Raw genomic sequence first — 21218 nt, 5'->3', positions numbered from 1 at the left:
TTCAATTCAGTTATATGATACTCCTCTAAATCTTGCATAGACTTACTTGAAAGGTTTACAGGTAGCAAAAAAAACCAAAAAACCTTTCTCCCTATACAGTCAGATTTGTGTATCCCAAGTGATTATTACATATTGTTGCAAAGTTGTATATTACTTTTCAAGAGGAAATTTATTTGTTTAGGGCATTCACACTCAAACTATATGGTGTAAGGACTTTGTGCCAGTGGCAGTGCCCTGGTAGCAATGTATCTGCGCTGTATGGCAGCACAGCATCCTCAGCTATTAGCCAGTGATGGGAAGAGTGGTCACCATGTAAGAAGGAAACGGAGATATGATAGGAACAAGCATTTCAGGTTGCCCCATCAAATGCCTGCACTTAAGCTAGTCATGTTAAAATTGACATAGCACTTTTGTTAAACCATCAAGAGTTTTTTATGAGTTACAGTGTGCCAATTCTACTCCAGGTGTATTCCACTCACCCCAAAGCAGAGATGGAGATATGAATGGAGCTGGCCTGGAGGAGATGCCCACCTGTGAGACAGATGTCATCCAATTAAGAAGGCAAATCAGAGATGCTTTTCAATGCCTTTATCAAGAAATATCAAAAATTGATTACAATTGCATACACAGTTTTACAAAGTTCAAGTCAAAGGGGGAAAAAAAGGGATGCTATCAATTTGATTATTTAAGCACAATGGCAGCTTGTCAAAGAGGTGACTCTAGCCTCTGTCACCTTGTTGAACAGTGGTCCACAATGACCTTTTCCCCACTCTCACTAGGTAACAACACAATACCTTAAATTACCTGAATGAGTTTTATTACATTATAAACACTTAAAAAACTCTTCTTTTATTTTGTCATTATCCTTTGCCGAAAAGGTTGAGCTGTTTTTAGAACACAACACTTAGTACTATTCACTACATTTTGCATCATATTTTCACAAAGGTTGTGTTGAGAGCTGGAAAACTTTTGAAGTTACATATCACCATATTACACTTGGGGAGAACCCACACACATTTTTTTTTAAATTTAACACGTAATAAAAAGAGAGGGGAATCACTCAATGATTCCTTCAACTTGGAAAGAAAACACCAGTCAGTGGTGGACTAACTCCACTGAGTTCTAGTCACAAACAGCCAATAGTAACACATCGATGCAGGAACACCAGCACAGAATACACAGAAAGGGACTTTTTTGGGGGGGTGGGAGTGGTATGTCATGATCTTTCAAGTCAGGAACATTGAGAGGTTATACTGTCAAAAGAATCGGGGCTAGTAGGTCATCAGCACCCGATGGGAAATAGTAACAGTGTGCATGCCTTGGTGAAGGCTTGTGCTGGGTTACCTAAAAGTAGATTTCTGGAGAGATTGTCCAGCAACTTCCGGACAGGCCGTCTTCAGAGGAAGGACTCCTTGTTCACCCACATGAGGCTGCGTGTCTCATTAGGTTTGCACTCATACTCAATGACAGAGAAGGGGCTTCCCCACTGGCAGTGATCTCGTTTGTGGTAATTGTAGAACTTGACTTGCCACACCGTCTCAAAGGTCCCAATGTCAGTGAACTGAGGGAAGAGAAGCATGCCCCATAAAGATTTCATTCTGCATTTAAATGCCATACTTTACACCAAATAGCATAAAATAATTAACCTCTGTAAAAGAGTTCCTACAAAGTGAAATGAAATTAATCAAGATTTTCCCGATCTATAAAGCTTAGGCGTTTATCTTTATTAAATATATTTATTTATTTTCCCTTTTGTTGCCCTTGTTTTTTTTTTTTATTGTTGTAGTTATTATTGTTGTTGTTATTGATGTTGTCGTTGTTAGATAGGACACAGAGAAATGGAGAGAGGAGGGGAAGACAGAGAAGGAAAGAGAAAGATGGACACTTACAGACTTGCTTCACTGCCTGTGAAGCAACTCCCCTGCTGGTGGGGAGCCTTGGCTTGAACCGGGATCCTTATGCCGTTCCTTGTGCTTTGCACCACTTGCATTTAACCTCGATCATGAGAGATGTTGTCCTGAAAATCTGTCTTTAAACCTTTTTTTCCCCCTATATAATCTTATCCTGGTTGTATAAGAAGCATTTATCATTTCTATACAGTCTTATTCTCAATGTATGAGATATATTATTTCTCCTTAAAAACACCCCATTTAATTTTTTTTTAAAAAGATTTCAGAACTTGCCACAGATGGAGGACTGAAAAGAGGTGGGATGGGGAGTTTAGTGATTGTTTTTTAGTTTTTGTTTCAAAAGATAACTACAGGGAAAAACATATACAACATAGCCAAATATAAGATACAATTGCCTATTCATTATTAGCTCCAGGGGAAAATATCTGATAAAGACAATGCAAATTGATTGATAAATGATAAAGACAACTTGCAAATATTATGTGTTTACAGGTCAGGAAGTCATTCTCACTCCTCCTCTGGCTTTGATGATACATTATCCAAGATCATACTTAGTTTCTATGTGATATTCACATGTCTTCTATGTAAGGTATGATTCTTGTTCTTAAGAAGTTTGCATTCTATTCTCAGAAGGCTTGATAAATCACTGTACAGAACTCTTCCTGAGCTGTAAGGACTCATTTGTCATGTAGCTGAGAAGAGGGCATAGAGTACCCTGGAGGTTACTGGGCAGGTGTTCAAGTGGCCTGTGGGGTAGCCTGACCCTACTACCATCGCCTGAAGCTATTTAGGGGATCTGGCATTAATCAGCATGATGCTTGTCTTATTTTCTTCTCTGACCCTTCCCTGTCATTGGAGGGGACAGGGACTGACTTGGCAAGGTTCTTAGACTTGTGAGGAGCCAGCCAACATGGCAGGGGGAGGACAGTGAGCAATAGGAGCCTTAAGCTTGTGGTAACTATAGGGGGAGGCCAATCAGGTGCTTTCCAGATAGTTTTCCAAGATGCTCTCAAAATTATACCCTGCATCATTGCATCATCCTGTAAATTTGATCCTTAGAAAAGGTCTGGCTTTCCTTTGGGAGATCTGCTTGATTTGAAGTAGTGGGTGACATACTGAAATTTTTTTCCGCCAGGTAAGAAAATACACATCTCTTTTTAGAAAGTCATGACTTAAAGATATATACAGGGATATAGCTTTATTCACAATAACTGCAGATTGGAATCAGCCCTGAAATGTTTCATCATTCACCTGTGATGGAGAAGTTTTATAACACTGCATTTATAAAATTTATAAAAAATTATAAAATGGAATTTATTCAACAATGAGAAAGAACACATTGGGTTAGGCAACAGTGAGGATGAATATCAGATGAGCTAAAGAAAATAATCTAGACCCCAATGAGTACATGATGTGTGGTTCCATGTATATTGGGTTGTCAGGAAAGTTGTGAGGTATTTTCCTCACAACTTATTATTATCCATGTTTTCCTATGCAAAAATGTGTCATGAATTTTCTGACAACCCAATATAATACATAAACACACACCCAGTATAACACATAAACACGCACATATATACATATCACACACTCTGAAGTAATAGTATATAATCATACTGACAGGAATAATCTGTAGTTAACCAAGGGAGAGAGGGATTAATGGCTGATGGAAAAGTGCAAGAGGTCATGGAGCCATTCTATATTTTAGTTGGGGTGCTGGTTACATGTTTGCTAATATGCTACTTCAAATTACTTATTTTTCCATTGTTGTTACAGTTTTTGATGATGTTGGATAGCACAGAGAGAAATTGAGAGAGGAGGGGAAGACAGAGGTGGGTGAGAAAGATAGATACCTGCAGTATGCTTTAAAAGGATGTATTTACTATACCCAAGCTATAACTCAAAGTGTAGCTTTTAGTGAATAACAGATGTTCAAATATTACTGATCAATTATATAGGGGGGTAATTTGCATCAAATTAAATGTTTTTAGCTGTGACCATGTTAGCTCAGACTGACAGGGAATCAGAGGTCACACAGGCTCCTGTGCTAAATAGGAATAGATACAGGCCCTCACTCAAATTGATGGGGTAAATAGTCAATGGTATTTATATATTTTCCTCATGTTTGGGAGCTACTCTATGCTCTAATCCAGCTTTCTAGTCCTATTCTCAACTCTGAGAACATTTTTCCAGACAATACTGTTAGTCCACCTGCATGTTAACTGTCAGGCTCAGGCAAAAATTACTAAAGTAATTGGAAGATACCAAAAATAAACTTCCCAGCTTCTTCCCACAGGAAGACTCCTAATTTCATATGTTCTAGTCCTATAATTTGCTTTATATCTTATTGCCTTTCAGCTACCAAGTTGCAGATGCTACCATGACACCATCCTGGTTTTCCTGGGCAGGCAACCTCACCAATGTGTCCTGGAACCTCACCTCTCCAGAGCCCAGTCCCACTAAGGAACGATAGAAACAAGCTGGCAGTATGGATCAACCTGCCAATACCCACGTCCAACAGAGAAGAAATTACAGAAGCAAGATCTTCCATCTTATGCACCCCATAAAGAATTTTGATGCATACTCCTAGAGGGAGATAAAAGAACAGGAAAGTTTCCAGTGGAGGGGATGGGACATGGAACTCTGGTGGTGGGAACTGTATGGAATTGTATTCCTGTTATCTTACAATCTTTTAAAAAAATTATTTGTAAAATCAAAACCAGAAAATATCAGCAAAACCATAGTATAAGAGGGGTACAATTCCACACATTTGTCCCACCACAAGAGTTCCATACCCCACCCCCTCTACTGGAAGCTTTTCTATTCTTTATCTCTCTGGGAGTATGGACCCAGGGTCATTATGGGATGCAGAAGGTGGAAGGTGTGGCTTCTGAAATAGCTTCTCTGCTGAACATGGGTGTGGGCAGGTTGATCCATACTCCCAGCCTATTTCTATCTTTCCCTAGGTGGGGCAGGGCTCTGGAGAGGTGCGGTTCCAGGACACATTGGTGAGGTCATCTGTCTGGGGAAGTCAAGTTGGCATTATGGTAGCATTTGTAACTTGGTGTCTGAAAAAGCATTAAGATATAAAAGAGAATAAATTGTTTAATAATTTGGAACCTAAAGGCAAGAATATAGTATTTCAATCCCTTTAATCATTATTAAATCACTAACAAAAATAAAAAGAAGAAAGTAGAAGGAAGGAAAGAAAGAAAGAGAGAAGAAATGACAAGAAAGACTGCCAGGAGTGGTAGGTTTGTCATGCAGGTACTTAGCCACACCAATAACCCTGATGGCGGGGGGGGGGGGGGGGGGGGGGAATCTATTTATAGCTATATTGCTCCAGCTGGGGATATTCTCTCCTCCCCCAACCCTAGGCCCCTAACTCCCATCATTGCTCATCTCTGGCTTATGGTGGTGTTGGGAGTTGAAACTGGGACCTTGGAGCCTCATACATGAAATTATTTTGCTTCACTGATGTGCTGTCTCCCTGACCAGTATTTTTATATCCCTCAAATCCTGGAGTTTTATAAATTCTACTAAGGGAACATAAGCTATTTTTTTAAAAAAAAATATGGTTTACATTATTATTATTATTATTTTGCTAGAGTACTTCTCAGCTCTGGCTGGCTTATAGTGTTGACAAGGTTTGAATACAAGACTTTCACTGCCTCTGATGTGAATGGCTGTTGCACTACTGATGATTTCCCTGGCCCATGGATTCATAAGTTCTAATAACAAATCTACACTTATTTACAATAGGGTAGCATTAGTAAGAATAAGTTAAAATCTCATTTTATAAATCATCAAAACTTCTAAAGAGAATTTAGTACTACTTCTAATTTTTTTGGTCAGTACAACTTATTATACCTCTTAAATGCAATTGAATTAAGTTAGAAAATACTTTGGAAACACTCATTTATCCTTTGAGGGAAGCAGTTTGAAACCATGCAGATAAAGCAGTTTGAAACCATGCAGGAGAAACTATGTTGAGGTCTGTTTTGAAACAGATAAAATGTAGACCGTAAAAAAGCAAATAACCAACCAATCAACATGACTATGATTACACTTATGTCTAAATAACCACAAAGTTAAGAAAGTCTCAATATAAAGCAAGGAACAAAAATAGTAATTTACAGACAGGAATAGTCACAACTGAATAGACGGAATGTTTGGGTGTTTCTACTTTGACTTTTATTTATTTTATATTTTATTTATTTATTTTAACCAGAGCACTGCTCAGCTCTGGCTTATAATGGTGGGGTTGAACTTGGGGCCTCAGAACCTCAGTCATATAAGACTTTTTATATAACCATTGTGCCCCTGCTTCATTCACTTTTTTAATTAGTGTTGGCTCAAGGTCATACTGTAGTAAATTTAACTGCTATTAATCATGCATATGATTCCTCTCTCACAAATTTTAGCTGCTTTAACTTCCTAATAGCATTCTTTCTCTTAGAGTTCTTTTGCTTGGGTCTCTCATCATAGCATTCAGAATTTATTCTTATCTAACCAAGAACAGATGGGATTTCCAAAGCTGACATTCTTAAAGAGCAGAAGCAACTACAAGACTCTCCATTCCCTCTCAGTCCATCTGTGCTTTCTAAGGAAAATTTGGTTAAACAGACTGCCTAGGTGATGCAATTTATACACAGGCATAATTCTGTGCATTTGCATAGCACTATTTTATACAACACTTTACCTTATGTTGTTCCATTTTAATCTTGTTATTGTTTTTACATTGCCATTTTATGGATGAAAGAACCAAAATTCAGAGAGGTTAAATGATTTGCTCTAGGACTAAACCATGTAGTCAGCTAATCACAAAGCAGGTCAAGAACCTAGGTTTCTCAATCTGTACTCAGGAACCATTATCAATGAACCAGTCTGTCCATATAAGCAAAGGGGTATGAATTAATGAACAGTATATTTTTTTTCTGAGAAACAAAATGTGTACAATGTTTTTGGACACTGCTATGAACAGAACATTTTTGTTCTTTAACAATTCACATGAAGCTGGAAAGATAGTTCACTTTGTAGGGTCATGCACATGAACTACATTCAAGCCTGGCACCACACAGGAGGTTTTATGGTATCCTTCCTCCTCTCTGTCTCCCTTTATTTCCCTGAATGAAAATATAGTCCAGGCAGTAAAATTATATTGCAAAGACTTGGCTCTGCTATCAAGACTATAAAGTCTTGAGGGACATGTCTTCACATATGAGCTTAGTACCAATCACTTTACTCAATTAACTACACAAAAGACAGTAAGAGATATCTCCTAATCTCTTCTTTTTTTTTAAGATTTAATTTTTTTTATATTTTATTTTATTTATTTATTCCCTTTTGTTGCCCTTGTTGTTTTATTGTTGTAGTTATTATTGATGTCGTTGTTGTTGGATAGGACAGAGAGAAATGGAGAGAGGAGGGGAAGACAGAGAGGGGGAGAGAAAGACAGACACCTGCAGACCTGCTTCACCGCCTGTGAAGGGACCTGCCTGCTGGTGGGGTGCCGGGGGCTCGAACTGGGATCCTGACGCCGGTCCTTGAGCTTAGCACCACCTGCGCTTAACCCGTTGTGCTACAGCCCGACTCCCTCCTAATCTCTTCTGATAGCAACAGCATTAATGTTACTCTCTTGATAATTTTTAGAAGAAATGCTGTATATAATTGGCCATGAGATATATTGGCAAAAGTATATATATCAACTAAAGGACAATTATTGTCCCCTATGATAACCTCTATTATAATCACTAAACAAGTAATTATGCAATAATGCAGTAAAACTTAAGGATAACTTAGATTCCACCTAAACTCTAGGTCTAGTCCCTCCCTAACTTGAGGCCAGGTCCCATTAGCCCAATATTGGTTTGGATATAACAAATGACACTTAATGCTTTAACAACTGGGAGAAAGTCTAAGCTAGTCAGTTAAAGTAAGGACTATAAAAGCTGTATAACGGCAAGAGACTGGCACACTTTAATGATGGCCTTCTGGGTCAATACCAGGGCACCCTCTCCTCTGGGGCTCTAGTCAGGGAACCCTTGGATTCCCACAAATATATGATAGGCCTGGACCTTTAATAGATCCCTCTCTCCACCATCACTGGTCACTTACATCAGGGACATCATCATAAACCCTCTTATGGGCCACTCTAGGACCTTGTTCTCACTGTGGAGCAGCCACAGGTCTGCAGGTCTCTTTCTCTATCTTCCCATAGCTTCTCAATATCTCTCTGTCCTATCAGATAATATAGAAAAAAATTTAACAAAAAAAAAAAAAAGGTAAAAATGGCAGCAGGAAGTAGTGAGTGGATTCATAGAGCTTGCACAAATCCCTAGCCATAATCCTGGAAGCAATTAAAAAAAAAATCATGAGAGAAACAATCCCTTTGATATCCTTCATGTAAAGGCACAGCAAAAAAGCAATAACTTAAGAAAGAGTGCTTTTTCATGACATACAAGATCTGCTTATTCTTCGACATTAAATTTCTAGCCTTTAGCCTATAAGCAATGTTATTTAAGCCACCCCCCAAAGTATGATAGTTTGTTATATAGTTACCCACACTGGCACTCCATGTAGGCAGTTAATTTGCCACAGTGCCCTTATAAGTTGCAGGACACAACCAATGTGGAAGAGAACACATCAAATTCCGAGGAGAGGAGACTCACTTGATGTCCTCAATAATAAATGATGAATCAGACTGGAGCAGCGTCTGACTTCAGTGTCTGAGGTTCCTGCTTTGATTCCCACTGCTGCATGTACTGGAATGGTGCTCTGGCTTCCCTTTCTCTGTCTCATGTAAAACTCTCACTTATATAGTAAACAAAATACATAAATTATGATAATAATAATACAAACATAAAAATCAATGATTAATCTAAGGGTTTCTTTTAAGCTTTCTGTGGTCTTCCAACCAGTTCACCTAAAACCCTCAGAGTCCTCTACTCTTCACCAGACCATCTGTCCCCATTGGAGGGAGACACATGAAATATACCAAGAATAAAGTTATCCAGAAGTCCATTCATTAGGGAGCACTGAGCAAGCATATTATATTAGTAGAAACATAATGTTACTTCATTTGGAAAAAAACAGTAAAAATAGGGGGCCGGGCGGGCGGTAGTGCAGCAGGTTAAGCGCACATGGCGCAGAGTGCAAGGACCGGTTTAAGTATCCTAGTTCAAGCCCCTGGCTTCCCACCTGCAGGGGAGTCGCTTCACAAGCAGTGAAGCAGGTCTGAAAGTGTCTATCTTTCTCTCCTCTTCTCTGTCTTACCCATCTCTCTTAATTTCTCTCTGTCCTATTCAACAACAATGACAGCACTAACAACAACAACAATAATAATAGCAATGATGAACAACAAGGGCAACAAAAGGGGAAAAAATGGCCTCCAGGAGCAGTGGATTCATAGTACAGGCACCTGAGCCCCAGAAATAACCCTGGAAGCAAAACAAAGCAAAACAAAACAAAAAACAGTAAAAATAAACATCTGTGGCTTTTTCAGTGATATGATCTATCAATTTCTGTGGCTTTTCAAGATTCTTAATCCTATACTGTTTAAAGTTTTACTAGTAACTATATTTTCCATTTATTTTTTTAAAAACTACAAGGCTGCTGTTATCATTTCTCCCTCAAATATGTACTAGCTCACCTCCCCCACCATTAAGTTGCCATTTCCTTTTACCATAGGTGCACTGGACACCCAGACCCTTGTTTTCCTTTTCCTTTTTTTTTTTAGCTGAATAAATAGAAATATAAATTATGTTTCTTATAAGTAAATAAGCAGAATGTTTTAACTTTAAATTAAAAATTTTCTAAATGACTATCATTGTACATTCCTACCAACAAGATGAGAGTTAAATGCTTTGTGTCCTCTCCAACAGATAGCATCACAACCCTTTTAATTTTAGCCAGTTTAATGATTGTAAGTGGTAAGAAAAAAAAAGGAAAACAGAGTGTAGAAATCAATGCTGTAGAAAAGGAAAAACTGTAGAGCAAAACTTATGAAACTAAAATCTGTTTTTAAATGTCTTTAAAAATAGCAGACTGTAAAATATCAGACTCCATCAAAAGTTCAAGTGTAAGAGTGATAGGAATTCCTGAGAAAGAAGAGAGGGTAAAAGAGAACAGAGATCATATTCAAGGATATTATAGCGGAAATTTTTCCTCACCTGGACAATCCTCAGAACATAAGCATTCAGGTTGCAGAGGATACATCTACGTTCTTGAACGCAAAATGACCAACACCAAGGCACATCACTGTAAAACTGTCAAAACTCAATGACAAAGAAAAAGAATTGCAGGCTGCTAAGGAAAGGAAAGAATGGATCTTAAAAGGTTTTCATAGACTTCTCTATACAAATCCTAGAAGCAAGGAGAGAGTGGAATGACATATTCAAAGTAGTAAAAGATTAAGAATTTCTAGCCATGGATACTCTACCCTGCACAGTTATCCTTTAAATATGAGGGAGACATAAAGTTCTTCTCAAATATACAAAAACTCAAGGAATTTGCAACTACCAACTCCACCTTGCAAGAATTATTGAAAGGAGTCCCACAAGAAAAGAAGCAGAAAGGATTACACAATCTAAGTAAGGTGATCAGCAGTAAACTAGAACTAAGAACACAACATAAATAGGAAAGAACAATAAAATAGGAAAGGGGAGGGGATTATTGCACAGTGGCACTATCAAATGCTAGTAAATCAAGACCAATTTAAAAACACTTTTTAAAAAAGATATACTAATTATTATGCTTACAGTAACCACAATTCAAAATAAGGAAGAAGACCTACTGAAATGAGTTCAGTGGAGAAAATCATCATAAAAAACCCATCCATACAAAATAACAGATAGAAGCAAATGGGAAAAGAATTGACAACTTAAAACAACTTCAAAAAACCAGAACAGATATAAGTAAACCATATATATCAATAACTACCCTAAATGTAAATGGCCTAAATTGATCTGTCAAAAGAAGCAGAGTAGATAAATGGATAAAAGAACAAGATCTACCTATTCTATTTCTCCAAGAAACACACATCCAAACAAAAAAAAAACAGATACTTAAGGTGACATATTGGAATAAGATGTTATACACCAATAATGCAGGAAAAAGTAGATTTTTCAGGCAACGAATATCATTAGAGACAGAAGGTCACTACAAAATGATAAAAAAGGATCAGTCCAACAAGTAGTCATAACAATAATAAATATATATGCTCCAAAACAGGTGAACTCAAACATAACAAGTACTTATTGAACTCAAGAGAGACATTGACAACAACACAATAATAGCAGGAGCGCTTAACCTACCACTCACAGCAAGAGACGGATCATTTGCTCAAAAAATCAAAAGGGAAATAGTGGTCTTAAATGAAACCACAGATAAGATGGACTGAAACAAATACACAAAGTTTTTCCATCCCAAAAGAAATGAATTCATAACCTTCTCAAGTACACGTGGAACATTCTTAAGCTGGGTTAAAAAAACAGCTTAAGCAAATATGTGAATATTGAAATCATAAAAAGCATCTTTTCAGACCATGATGAATAAACCATAAAAAAATAAATTAATTAAAAGGAAGACTGCCAAAATATGGAGAGTAAACAACATGCTTCTGAATAACACATGAGTCATTGAAGAAATCAACAAAGAAACTAAAAATTACCTCAATATCAACAAAAATGAAGAAATCAGCTATCAGACCTTATAGGATGCAGCAAAAGCAGTTCTGAGAAAAAAGTTCATAGCAATATAGGCCCACATTAAAAAAGAGAAAAGACCACTACTAAACCATCTAACAGCCTAGCCAAACTAATTAGAAATGGAGCAACAAACAGATCAAAAAGTCAGCAGGAGACAGGTAATAGTTAAAACTAGAGTAGAAATCAGTGAAACAGACAATAAGAAAAGTACATCAGGAAGATTAATGAAACCAAGAGCTGGTTCTGGCAAGAATAAATAAAATCGATAAACCCCTAGCTATATTTACTAAGAGAAAAAGAGAGAAGCTATAGTAAAATCATTCAGAAACAAGAGAGGAGAGATTACAACTGATGGTGCAGAGATTTGGAACATGCAAGACTATTATAAATACTTATATGCAAATAAATCAGACATCATAGAAGAACTGGACACAGAGTCATATCAACTGCCAATCTTCACACAAGAGGAAGCAGATGAACTCAACAGGCCAACTACTAATGTAGATTGAAACATTAATCAAAAGCCCAGGTTCAGATTGCTATACTAATAAATTCTACAGAACATTCAAAGAAGAACTAATCTCCATTCTTCCTCAAACTCTTCCAGAAAACAGAAGAAGAAGGAACACACCCAAACACATGCTATGAGGATAATATCACTCTTACCTCCAAAGCAGGAAAGAACTCTACTAAAGAAGGAAACTATCGAACTATATACCTGATGAACATTGATGCAAAGATCCTCAACAAAATCTTGGCTAATCAAATCCAACAATGTATTAACATAATAATCCATACAGACCAACTGGGATTAATCCTTGGGAAATGAACTGTTCAATATTCACAAGTCAATTAATGTTGTATACCACATCAACAAAAAGAAAGGTAAAAATCATATGGTTTTATCAATCAATCAATCAATGCTGAAAAAGCATCTGACAAGGTCTAACACTGATTTATGACAAAGACCCTCAAGAAACTGGGAGTGGAAAAAAGTTTCTCAACATAATAAAGGCTATGGTATGACAAACCCATGGTTAACATAATACTCAATGGGGAAAAAACTGAAAGCTTTTCCCCAAAGTCAGGAAGTAGGCAAGGATGTCCACTCTCACCACTTCTGTTCAACGTAGTCTCAAAAATCCTCACCATTGCAATCTGGCAAGAAAGATATATCAAATGAATTCAAATTGGAAAGGATGAAGTTAAATTATCATTATTTGGAGATGATATGCTTTTACACCTAGAGGATCTCCAAAACCCTACCAAAAAAAAAAAAAAACTATTGGGAATCATCAATAAGTTCAGTAAAGTGGCAGGTTACAAAATCAATACTCTTAAATCTGCCACATTTTTATACACAAAAGATGGGTCACAGGAAAGGGAACGTAAAGAAGCAATTCTATTTGCAATTGAACCCTAAAAGATAAAATACTTAGGAATAAATCTAAGAAGGGAGGTGAGGACATTTTCAATGAAAACTATAAAATATTTTTAGAAATAGAGGATGACACAAAGAAATGGAAGAACATTCCCTGTTTATGGATTGGAAGAATAAATATCATTGAAACAGCAGTCCTGCCAAAAGCAACCTACAGACTCAAGGCAATCTCTATTAATGTTCTAATGACACATTCAAGGAAATTGAACAACTTATGCAAAAATTCATGTGGAACTATTAAAGAAAAAAACATGAATAGGAAAGGCAATGGAATACAGATTATTTATATAAGGGACCAACTACATATACATTCAATAACATTCATGGATCTCAGGAATATTAAACCAGTGAAAGAAGTAAGTATATGGCCAAACCACCCTGAAAACTGATCTTGCCATATCCTGAAAGCTAAGCAAAATAGGGTCTGGTTAGCAATTGGATGGGAGACCAAGTAAAATAAATTAGGTCAAGGCTAGGCAGTGGCACACCAAGGTAAGCACACATATTACAGTATTGCAGGGATTGGGGTTCAAGCTTCACCACTCAGAATTTCATGAGTGGTGAAGCAGTGCTGCAGGTCTCTCTCTCTCTCTCTCTCTCTCTTCTCTCTCAATTTCTCTCTATCTCTACTCAATAAAAAAAGTAAAACATATTAGTCAAACAGTATCTTTTCCTCTCTTCCTTCCTTTTTTTTTTGGCCAGAGTCTCACACATGTGAACCTTGAATCGTGTGGGGGTTTCTCTCTTTTAATAGCACATATTATGTCCTCTCCCATTTCTTGACTACAGCCCCTCTTTCCCAAGGTTCCCCCACTTATTTTGGTTCTTATTCAGTATATACTTATTTCTGGAGAAAGCCATCCCCAATGTCTTACACTAGACAAGATCCCTGGTGTATGCTGTACTTACTGACTACATTTTATAATAATTACTTACATACTTTGTTATTGGCAGTCACGTATAAAATATATTTTCATCCTGTAGATTAGAAGCCTCATGAAACTAGGGATATCTGTTTAATTTTGCCATTCTTCTCCCAGATATGTAGGAAACCTTTCCTCAAGTGTTTGCTCACAAATCAAATAATACAATGAAAATCCTAAACAAAACAGTAACATATTAAATTTGACAGTATACTAAAAATAATATGGTATAAATGTAGGGTTCACTTTAGGAAATAAAAGGTACTTTAATATTTGAAATTGATTATATAATTATTACATATAAATTAGAGGGTCAAAATTTTATCTTTATTTTATTTTATTTTTCTGCCTCCAGGATTATCGCTGGGATTTGGTCCTGGCACTACAAATCCACTGCTCCAGGCAGCCAATTTTTTCCTTTTTTTTTTTTGGATAGGAAAAAGAGAAACTGAGAGGGGAGGGGGAAGATAGAGAGGAAGAGAGAGAGAGAGAGAGAGACACCTGCAGATCTGCTTCACTACTCATGAAACATCCACCCAGCAAGTGGGGGAGGGGGTCTTTGAACCTGGATCCTTGCACCCAGTCCCTGAGGATCAAATATCTTCATAGAAAAAGAAATTTGATGTAATTTAGTACATCTTCTAGTTAAAAAAAATAGCGTTTAGTGAATAAGCAGAAGGATTATTTAATACAATGAATATTTGAAATGAATATTATACCTAAGAGTGAAAACTTAGAAACAGGTTTTATTTCATGATTTTTTTCTGGCTTTATTTCATTAGTTAATGCTTTCAAATAATGCTGTCTGTTAGTGGTGGTAAGGATATCAGAAAATGACACAATTATGTGGATTATGACTGTCTATATGAAAAATCTAACATAGTAAGTGAAAAATTTAGTAAAACCACTATTATAGTAGTCAGATACAAAATATACAAACACAATAATTAAAAGCAATATATCTAAAACAATATAGTACTGATATACTAGATGTATCAGTGAAATTGATTAGAAAGTGTAGTCAAACTTAAAAATTTTGCCACACATATCTTGTTGGGCATACAGGTTACTGTGTACAAAGACCCGACTTTAAGCCCCCAGTCTTTAGTGCAGAGCAGTGCTCATGAACAATGAGACAGTGCTACAGGTATCTCTCCCCATTTCTCCCTTTCCCCTCAATTTCTATCAAATAAAATTAATATTGAAAAATTAAAAAATTTGTTGCCACATATGAAATTTCTATGAAATCAACTATAATAGCAGCATAAATGAATGAATGAATGAATAAATGAATGAGTGAACTATATTGGATATTATGGACAAATAGATTCCAGTATATAACTATGAATTGAATGTCTCACAGCATTTAATTTTATACTTTTTGTTAAGAGAAAAATCTCTTCTCTCTCTTTTTCCCCTCCAGGGCTATCACTGGAACTTGGTACCTGCACAATGAATCCACTACACCAGATGGTATTTATCTCTCTCTCTTTTTAAAGATTTTAAAATATTTATTTATTTTCCCTTTTGTTTTATTGTTATAGTTATTGTTATTGATGTCATCATTATTGGATAGGACAGAGAGAAATGGAGAAAGGAGGGGAAGAAAGAGAGGGGGAGAGAAAGATAGGCACCTGCAGACCTGCTTCACCACTTGTGAAGTGACTCCCCTGAAGGTGGGGAGCCCGGGGCTTGATCCTTCCGCCGGTCCTTGAACTTTGCGCCATGAGCGCTTAACCCACTGCTCTACCGCTGGGCTCCCTTCTTTTTATTTTCTTTTTAATAGAGACAGAGAGAAACTGAAAGGGAAGGGGGAGAAAAAGAGGGAAAAAAAGAGAGAGACTTGTAGCATTGTTTCATTGCTTATGAAGTTTCCCGCCTATAGGTGGGGACTGGGAGCTTGAACCGGATTCCTTATTCATGATTATGTGTATACTCTACCCAGGGCACCACCCCTTTTTCTTTCTCTATAAATGTGTGTATATATATTTACTTATTTGCTTTGGATATAGACAGAAATTGAGAGGGAAGGGGGAGATAGGGCAAGAAAGAGATAACTGCAGCACTATTCACCACTTGTGAAGCTTCTTCTTACAGATGGGGGCCAAGGGCTTGTATAGTATAATAATGTACACTAAACTGAGTGTACCACCACCTGGTCCTATGGTCTGTTTTCTCTTCTATGGCTTCTACTTGCCCTTGTACTATGTGATGTCCCCAAAGCTGGCCTTACCGGCATGGTGATCTGGATAGGTTGCCGTTCTCCACTCTTGGTTGGGGCCACACCTTCTGTGTCATATATACCGGTATAAACAATTCTTTCTCCATCAGGTTCTTTAGACTTCAGCTCCAGTGGGACAAGCACACCACCAATGGAAATATTCCTGCAATGAATTTGAGTTTACCGTAGGAATTCACTTAGGTGACTGTTCTGCTCTGTATCATGACCCCAGGCTGGGACCCTAGAGTTTGGCAAAAAGGAGACGCTATAGTGTGGTGGAAAGTCGTGAAAGCTAAAGAGGCTTGTGCTCTCCAAGTAACCAATGTCACCTTACACCAACTACTTAATTTGTGGATTGATTTCAGAATTCTTTATTTTATTTTATTTATTTATTTTCCCTTTTGTTGAACATTATTGTGGTTATTGATATTGTTATTATTGGGTAGGACAGAAAGAAGTGGAGAGACGAGGGGAAGACAGAGAGGGGGAGAGAAAGATAGACACCTGCAGACCTGCTTCACCGCCTGTGAAGTGACTCCTCTGCAGGTGGGGAGCCAGGAGCTCGAACCGGGATCCTTACGCAGGTGCTTGCGCTTTGCGCCACCACCCGACTCTCTTCTTCTTATTTTTTTATACAGATTTTATTTATTAATGAAAAATATAGGAGGAGAGAGAGAAAGAAGCAGTACATGTGGTGCCGAGGATTGAACTTGGGACCTCATGATTGAGAGTCCAGTGCCTTATCCACTCTGCCACCTCTGGGATCACTGATTTCAGAATTTTTGGAAAAGTCCAAGAATGGACTTCATCAAATTGCCTTTTTTTTTTTTTTTAAGATTTTTTTTTTTGCCTCTAGGGTTAGTTCTGGGGCTTTATTTTCTCCCTTTTGTTGACATTGTTGTTTATCGTTGTTGTTGTTATTATTGCTGTTGTTGTTGAGTAGGCTACTCAACAGAGAGAAATGGAGAGAGGAGGTGAAGACAGAGAGGGGGAGAGTTAGACACCTGCAGACCTGCTTCACCACCTGTGAAGCGACTCTCTGCAGCTGGAGAGCTGGAAGCTCTAAACAGGATCCTTATCCCACATCGCGCCATGTGCGCTTAACCCACTGTGCTACCACCTGGCCCCCACATTGCCTCTTTAATCTCTTTTCCATGAAAATATTAACCTTCCCATACTCAACCACACCCCAAACCTCAGATTCTAGGAGTGCGTTTGATTTTGATGTACTTAGGACACTAATAAATTTAAGGTTCCTTACGTGATTCTGATGTACAGTAGGTTTGAGAACCACTGACCTAGTTGTCTTATGATTTTACTTTTTTTTTTTTCTTCAACAACCAGAATTTTGATGATTTAAGGTTATTTTCTTTCTCAAGTCAGTCACACCAACAGAAATTCTCAGTAGTCATTCTTTTGTATTAGGGTAACATTATCAAAGCCTTATCAGAATCATCAATCAACCAATGAGAAAGCCAACTTTAAGCCCTGACCTAGAGTAGTAAACTAGAAATTCTGGAGTGGGGCTCAGTCATCTGTGTCTTAACAAGTCCTCTGGGTGATCCTGATGGTCACTTAAGTCTGATAACAGTTGCTTTAGGGCACTGAAAAACCACTGATAACACTGAAATGTAACTAGAAAAAAAGTTTTGTCATCAACACAAATTCTAGTCCTAATACATAGCTAATTATGTAAAAATCTTTTAGATTGGAAATGTAAAAAATATAAAGAGCCAAAATAATTTTGTTGCATGATCTAGTCCTTAGGGAAGGTAGTATAAACCCTCTAGTTCTGCTTCCTTGAGTTTGTTTTGTTTTTGAGTGCAGCAAATTGAACCAGGGCCTGATATATTAGACTAGGTACTTTATTTAAACTATATTATTAACTACCTCCCTTGGCTGCACAAATATGTTTTTTTTAAAACATTTTTCCTCTTTATTGGGGGATTAATGTTTTACAGTCACCAGTAAACATAATAGTTTGTACATGCATAACATTTCTCACATAACAATATAACCCCCACTAGGTCCTCTGTCATCCTTTTCCATAACCTGTACTCTCCCCACCCCCCACCTTCCCAAGAGTCTTTTACTTTGGTGCAATACACCAACTCCAACTCAGGTTCTACTTGTGTTTTCTCCTGATTTTTTTTTTTTAGCTTGGGAAAAAATCAGAGAACTACTACCATATAGAAAATGGTGGGCACAGCTGCTTAAGTGCACATGGCACGAAGCGCAAGGACAAGCACAAGGATCCTGGTTCAAGCCCCTGGCTCCCCACCTGCAGGGGGGTTGCTTCACAAGTGGTAAAGCAGGTCTGCAGGTGTCTATCTTTCTCTCCCTCTCTCTGTCTTCCCCTCCTGTCTCAATTTCTCTGTTCTATCCAACAATGACAGCAGCAATAATAATAATAACAAAAAATGATAAACAAGGGCAAGAAAAGGGAAAAAATAGCCTCCAGGAGCAGTGGATTCATAGTGCAGGCACCAAGCCCCAGCGATAACCCTGGAGACAAAAAAAAAAAAAAAAAAAAAAAAAAGAAAGAAAGAGAGAAAGAAAGGAAAAAAGAACATGGTGGACAGAGGAGATAATTTGGGAGAGCAGTTACCAGGAGAGACAAACAAAAAATGGGAAGTGTGATGGGTAATACTATAGGTATATGATGTGGACATAAAGATTTGTCTGGAGCACCAGCATCAGAAACAATCTAGGTTTGATACCTACCAGGCCAGTTTATTAAATTTATGCCTACTGATGGACAGTTAAGCAATGCATGGTGGGATTCAAAGCCCTCCTTCCTGCCTGACGCTCCTTGCTTGACCTTCAGTATAAGGTAGATAATATAAATGCTAGCTTATCTTCCATTCACACTAGACTACACTCATTGCTTATATAGAAACCAAGAAGTAAAGGGCCCTACCCTTGGGTACTTCCCCATGAGCCACTGCACCTGCCCACACTGCCCAGCTGCTGACCTCTGCCAGAGGTCTACTAGGTGCATCCTTCTGTGATAGCAGGGGAGAGATTGTTCCTGCCACAGATAAGCCAAAATAAATAATTTTTTGTTGTAAGGATCCTACTGTGTCCAGGCACCATCACCATGCTGAGACAACTCAGGAGAGGGGGTAATACACTATGCAAGGAAAACTGAAAATAGATTTAAGCAGAGGAGAGGCTGCTTGCTCGTTGGCTTGCGGTTTTTTCTCTCAGGTCCCCAGTCAAGGAAGGGCGAATGGAGGATCTGGAACCATCCCTCAAGAAATCCAGACACCACTCCCTTCCCTCTGCCTTTACACACCTGATTCTTCAGCCTTTCTCCCACTTTCAGCCTTGGGCTGAACAAGGCACCTCGCCAAGACCCAAGGAGGGTGGGGGCCCAGGGCTGCGGTGGGTGAACCCCTGCAGGGATGTCATCCCTTCTGCCCCACCCTGGTTATTTGGGGATCCATGCCGCTAGCAGGATCAAGAGGAAGAGAATTTACAAATAAGCCCCCCCCCCCACTCCGCGCTTCCAGTAGCTTTAAAAATATCCCACTGGAGGATGGGTGAACTGAGAGGTGCAAGGAAGTACAGGCGTAAAGGCAGAAGAGACCCAGGGGGCCAGGGAGCTGAAGTCTCCCCACCCCCCCCCGCCCCCAGCCCTCTGCGCGGAGGCGCGAGGGTATAGCAGCCCCCCCCCCCCCGGAGGGGAGACCAGGGTTATCTCAGTGTGCACCCGAGCGCGCAGGCACTCACTCGACCCGCAGCGTGGTGGGCTTAATCTTGACCTCCACCTTGTAGGAAGAGCCCGTGAGCAGCTTGATGGTGCGGTTCTGGCCAAAGCGTTGCCCGTCCACCTTGTAGAAGACTGGGCCGTCGTTGGGCTGGATGCGCAGCGCGATGGAGAGACGCACGAGGCCGGGCAGGTCCCCCATTGCTGCGCGGCGCTGGCACGGCGGCTCCCGGGGGCGGAGGACAGCGCTGCTGCTACCCGGCGGCGGGAGCGCGGGGGCGGAGAGGAAGCGCGGAGGGAGAGGGAGGGGGCGGAGGGGTGGCTGCGGCTAGGAGCCCGCGCCCTTGCGGCCCTCCGTCCGGATTTCTGAAGAGCATCGGCTGAGGCTGAGGCCCCCAGACCAGCCCCGCCAGGCAGAGCCCAGCACTGACATCTGTGAGGCCCCGACAGGCCCCATCTCCCGCTTCGGTGCCAGGCGCGCAGGTGAGTTTGCTCTGGCCGGCAGGCCTCCGGCAAATCCACTCAGTCGGAGAGGAGAGAGTTAAACCTGTTTACGCACCACAATCCCCTTCATCTGGGGAAGAGGACATTTAGGCTCCTCCTAGAACTGTGACGGGCTGGTGGAGGGGAGGGCAGGAAGGGAAGGCAAAGGTACTGGGCTTCGGCCACACTGCAGCAGGGAGCGAGACCTCCGGAATCTGGAAACCGCCAGGGTCAGCTAAACGGTGCTGACACCATTGCTCTCGGATCCCGCCCCTGCGGAGCAGCCCAGCGGAGATGCGAAGCGGAGCAGGAAACTGCTTAACCAGTGATTTAAATGTCAGGAAATAAGAGCCTTTCCAAAGCTTGGTGGAAATGGCCGAGGGAAAACAGTTCCCGTCGAATGTAGACTGCAGACCACTCTGGATTAGCAAAGTGCCCAAAGAAATGGAAAGGAAGATAACCAATACGTGTTAAAAGACCTACACTTTCTTGTGGGTATCAATTTCCATTACCCTATTCCCGTTTTAAGAATCTTATGTGTTGTACTGAACCATATGTATTCCCCACAAGATCACGATGCTGTTAACTCTGCAGAAGGCAATTAACAGTGTATCTAGGACATAAGTGGTGACAATAATCAAAAGGAGGGATCAATCAAAAGGGCACATTGACGACATAAAGTTTATATCTGTACCGTAAGCATTATTGCAGAGTGTCCATATGGCAGAAATGCGTTGACAGTTTATGATTTTGGACGCGAGGAGAGACCAAAGGTATGGGACTGTGCTAGGAATGGCGTTCGCAGAGAATGAGCACCTGCT

At 39.4% G+C, this 21218-nt stretch overlaps 2 protein-coding genes across 2 annotated transcripts in view; one reads left to right on the top strand and one right to left on the bottom strand.

The window, feature by feature from the left end:
• Positions 1–573: 573 nt before the first annotated feature.
• Positions 574–20264, bottom strand: CNRIP1 (cannabinoid receptor interacting protein 1). The gene is made up of 3 exons (XM_007521264.3): positions 19938–20264; positions 16215–16365; positions 574–1561 (listed from the first exon to the last, which is right to left on the bottom strand). The coding sequence occupies exons 1-3, from the start codon at positions 20114–20116 to the stop codon at positions 1397–1399; spliced, it is 495 nt and encodes a 164-aa protein (XP_007521326.1). The 5' UTR covers positions 20117–20264; the 3' UTR covers positions 574–1396.
• PLEK (pleckstrin) overlaps positions 20250–21218 on the top strand; it is a 60073-nt gene continuing 59104 nt past the window's right edge. The window contains exon 1 of the mRNA XM_060187174.1: positions 20250–20397. The gene's annotated coding sequence lies outside the window, so the exon portion shown is untranslated. The remainder of the gene's footprint in view (positions 20398–21218) is intronic.

This window comes from Erinaceus europaeus, chromosome 3, assembly GCF_950295315.1.
Source record: "Erinaceus europaeus chromosome 3, mEriEur2.1, whole genome shotgun sequence".
Lineage (NCBI taxonomy): Eukaryota > Metazoa > Chordata > Mammalia > Eulipotyphla > Erinaceidae > Erinaceus > Erinaceus europaeus.
This window is presented reverse-complemented; position numbering and strand designations above follow the sequence as displayed.

Excerpts from the sequence above, each read along its gene's own strand:
- CNRIP1 (XM_007521264.3), bottom strand. The coding sequence starts at position 20,116 with ATGGGGGACCTGCCCGGCCTCGTGCGTCTCTCCATCGCGCTGCGCATC. Across the intron at positions 16,366-19,937 it reads CCCACCACGCTGCGGGTCGA|GAATATTTCCATTGGTGGTG; the intron begins GTGAGTGCCTGC and ends AATTCATTGCAG. Across the intron at positions 1,562-16,214 it reads CTATCCAGATCACCATGCCG|TTCACTGACATTGGGACCTT; the intron begins GTAAGGCCAGCT and ends CTCTTCCCTCAG.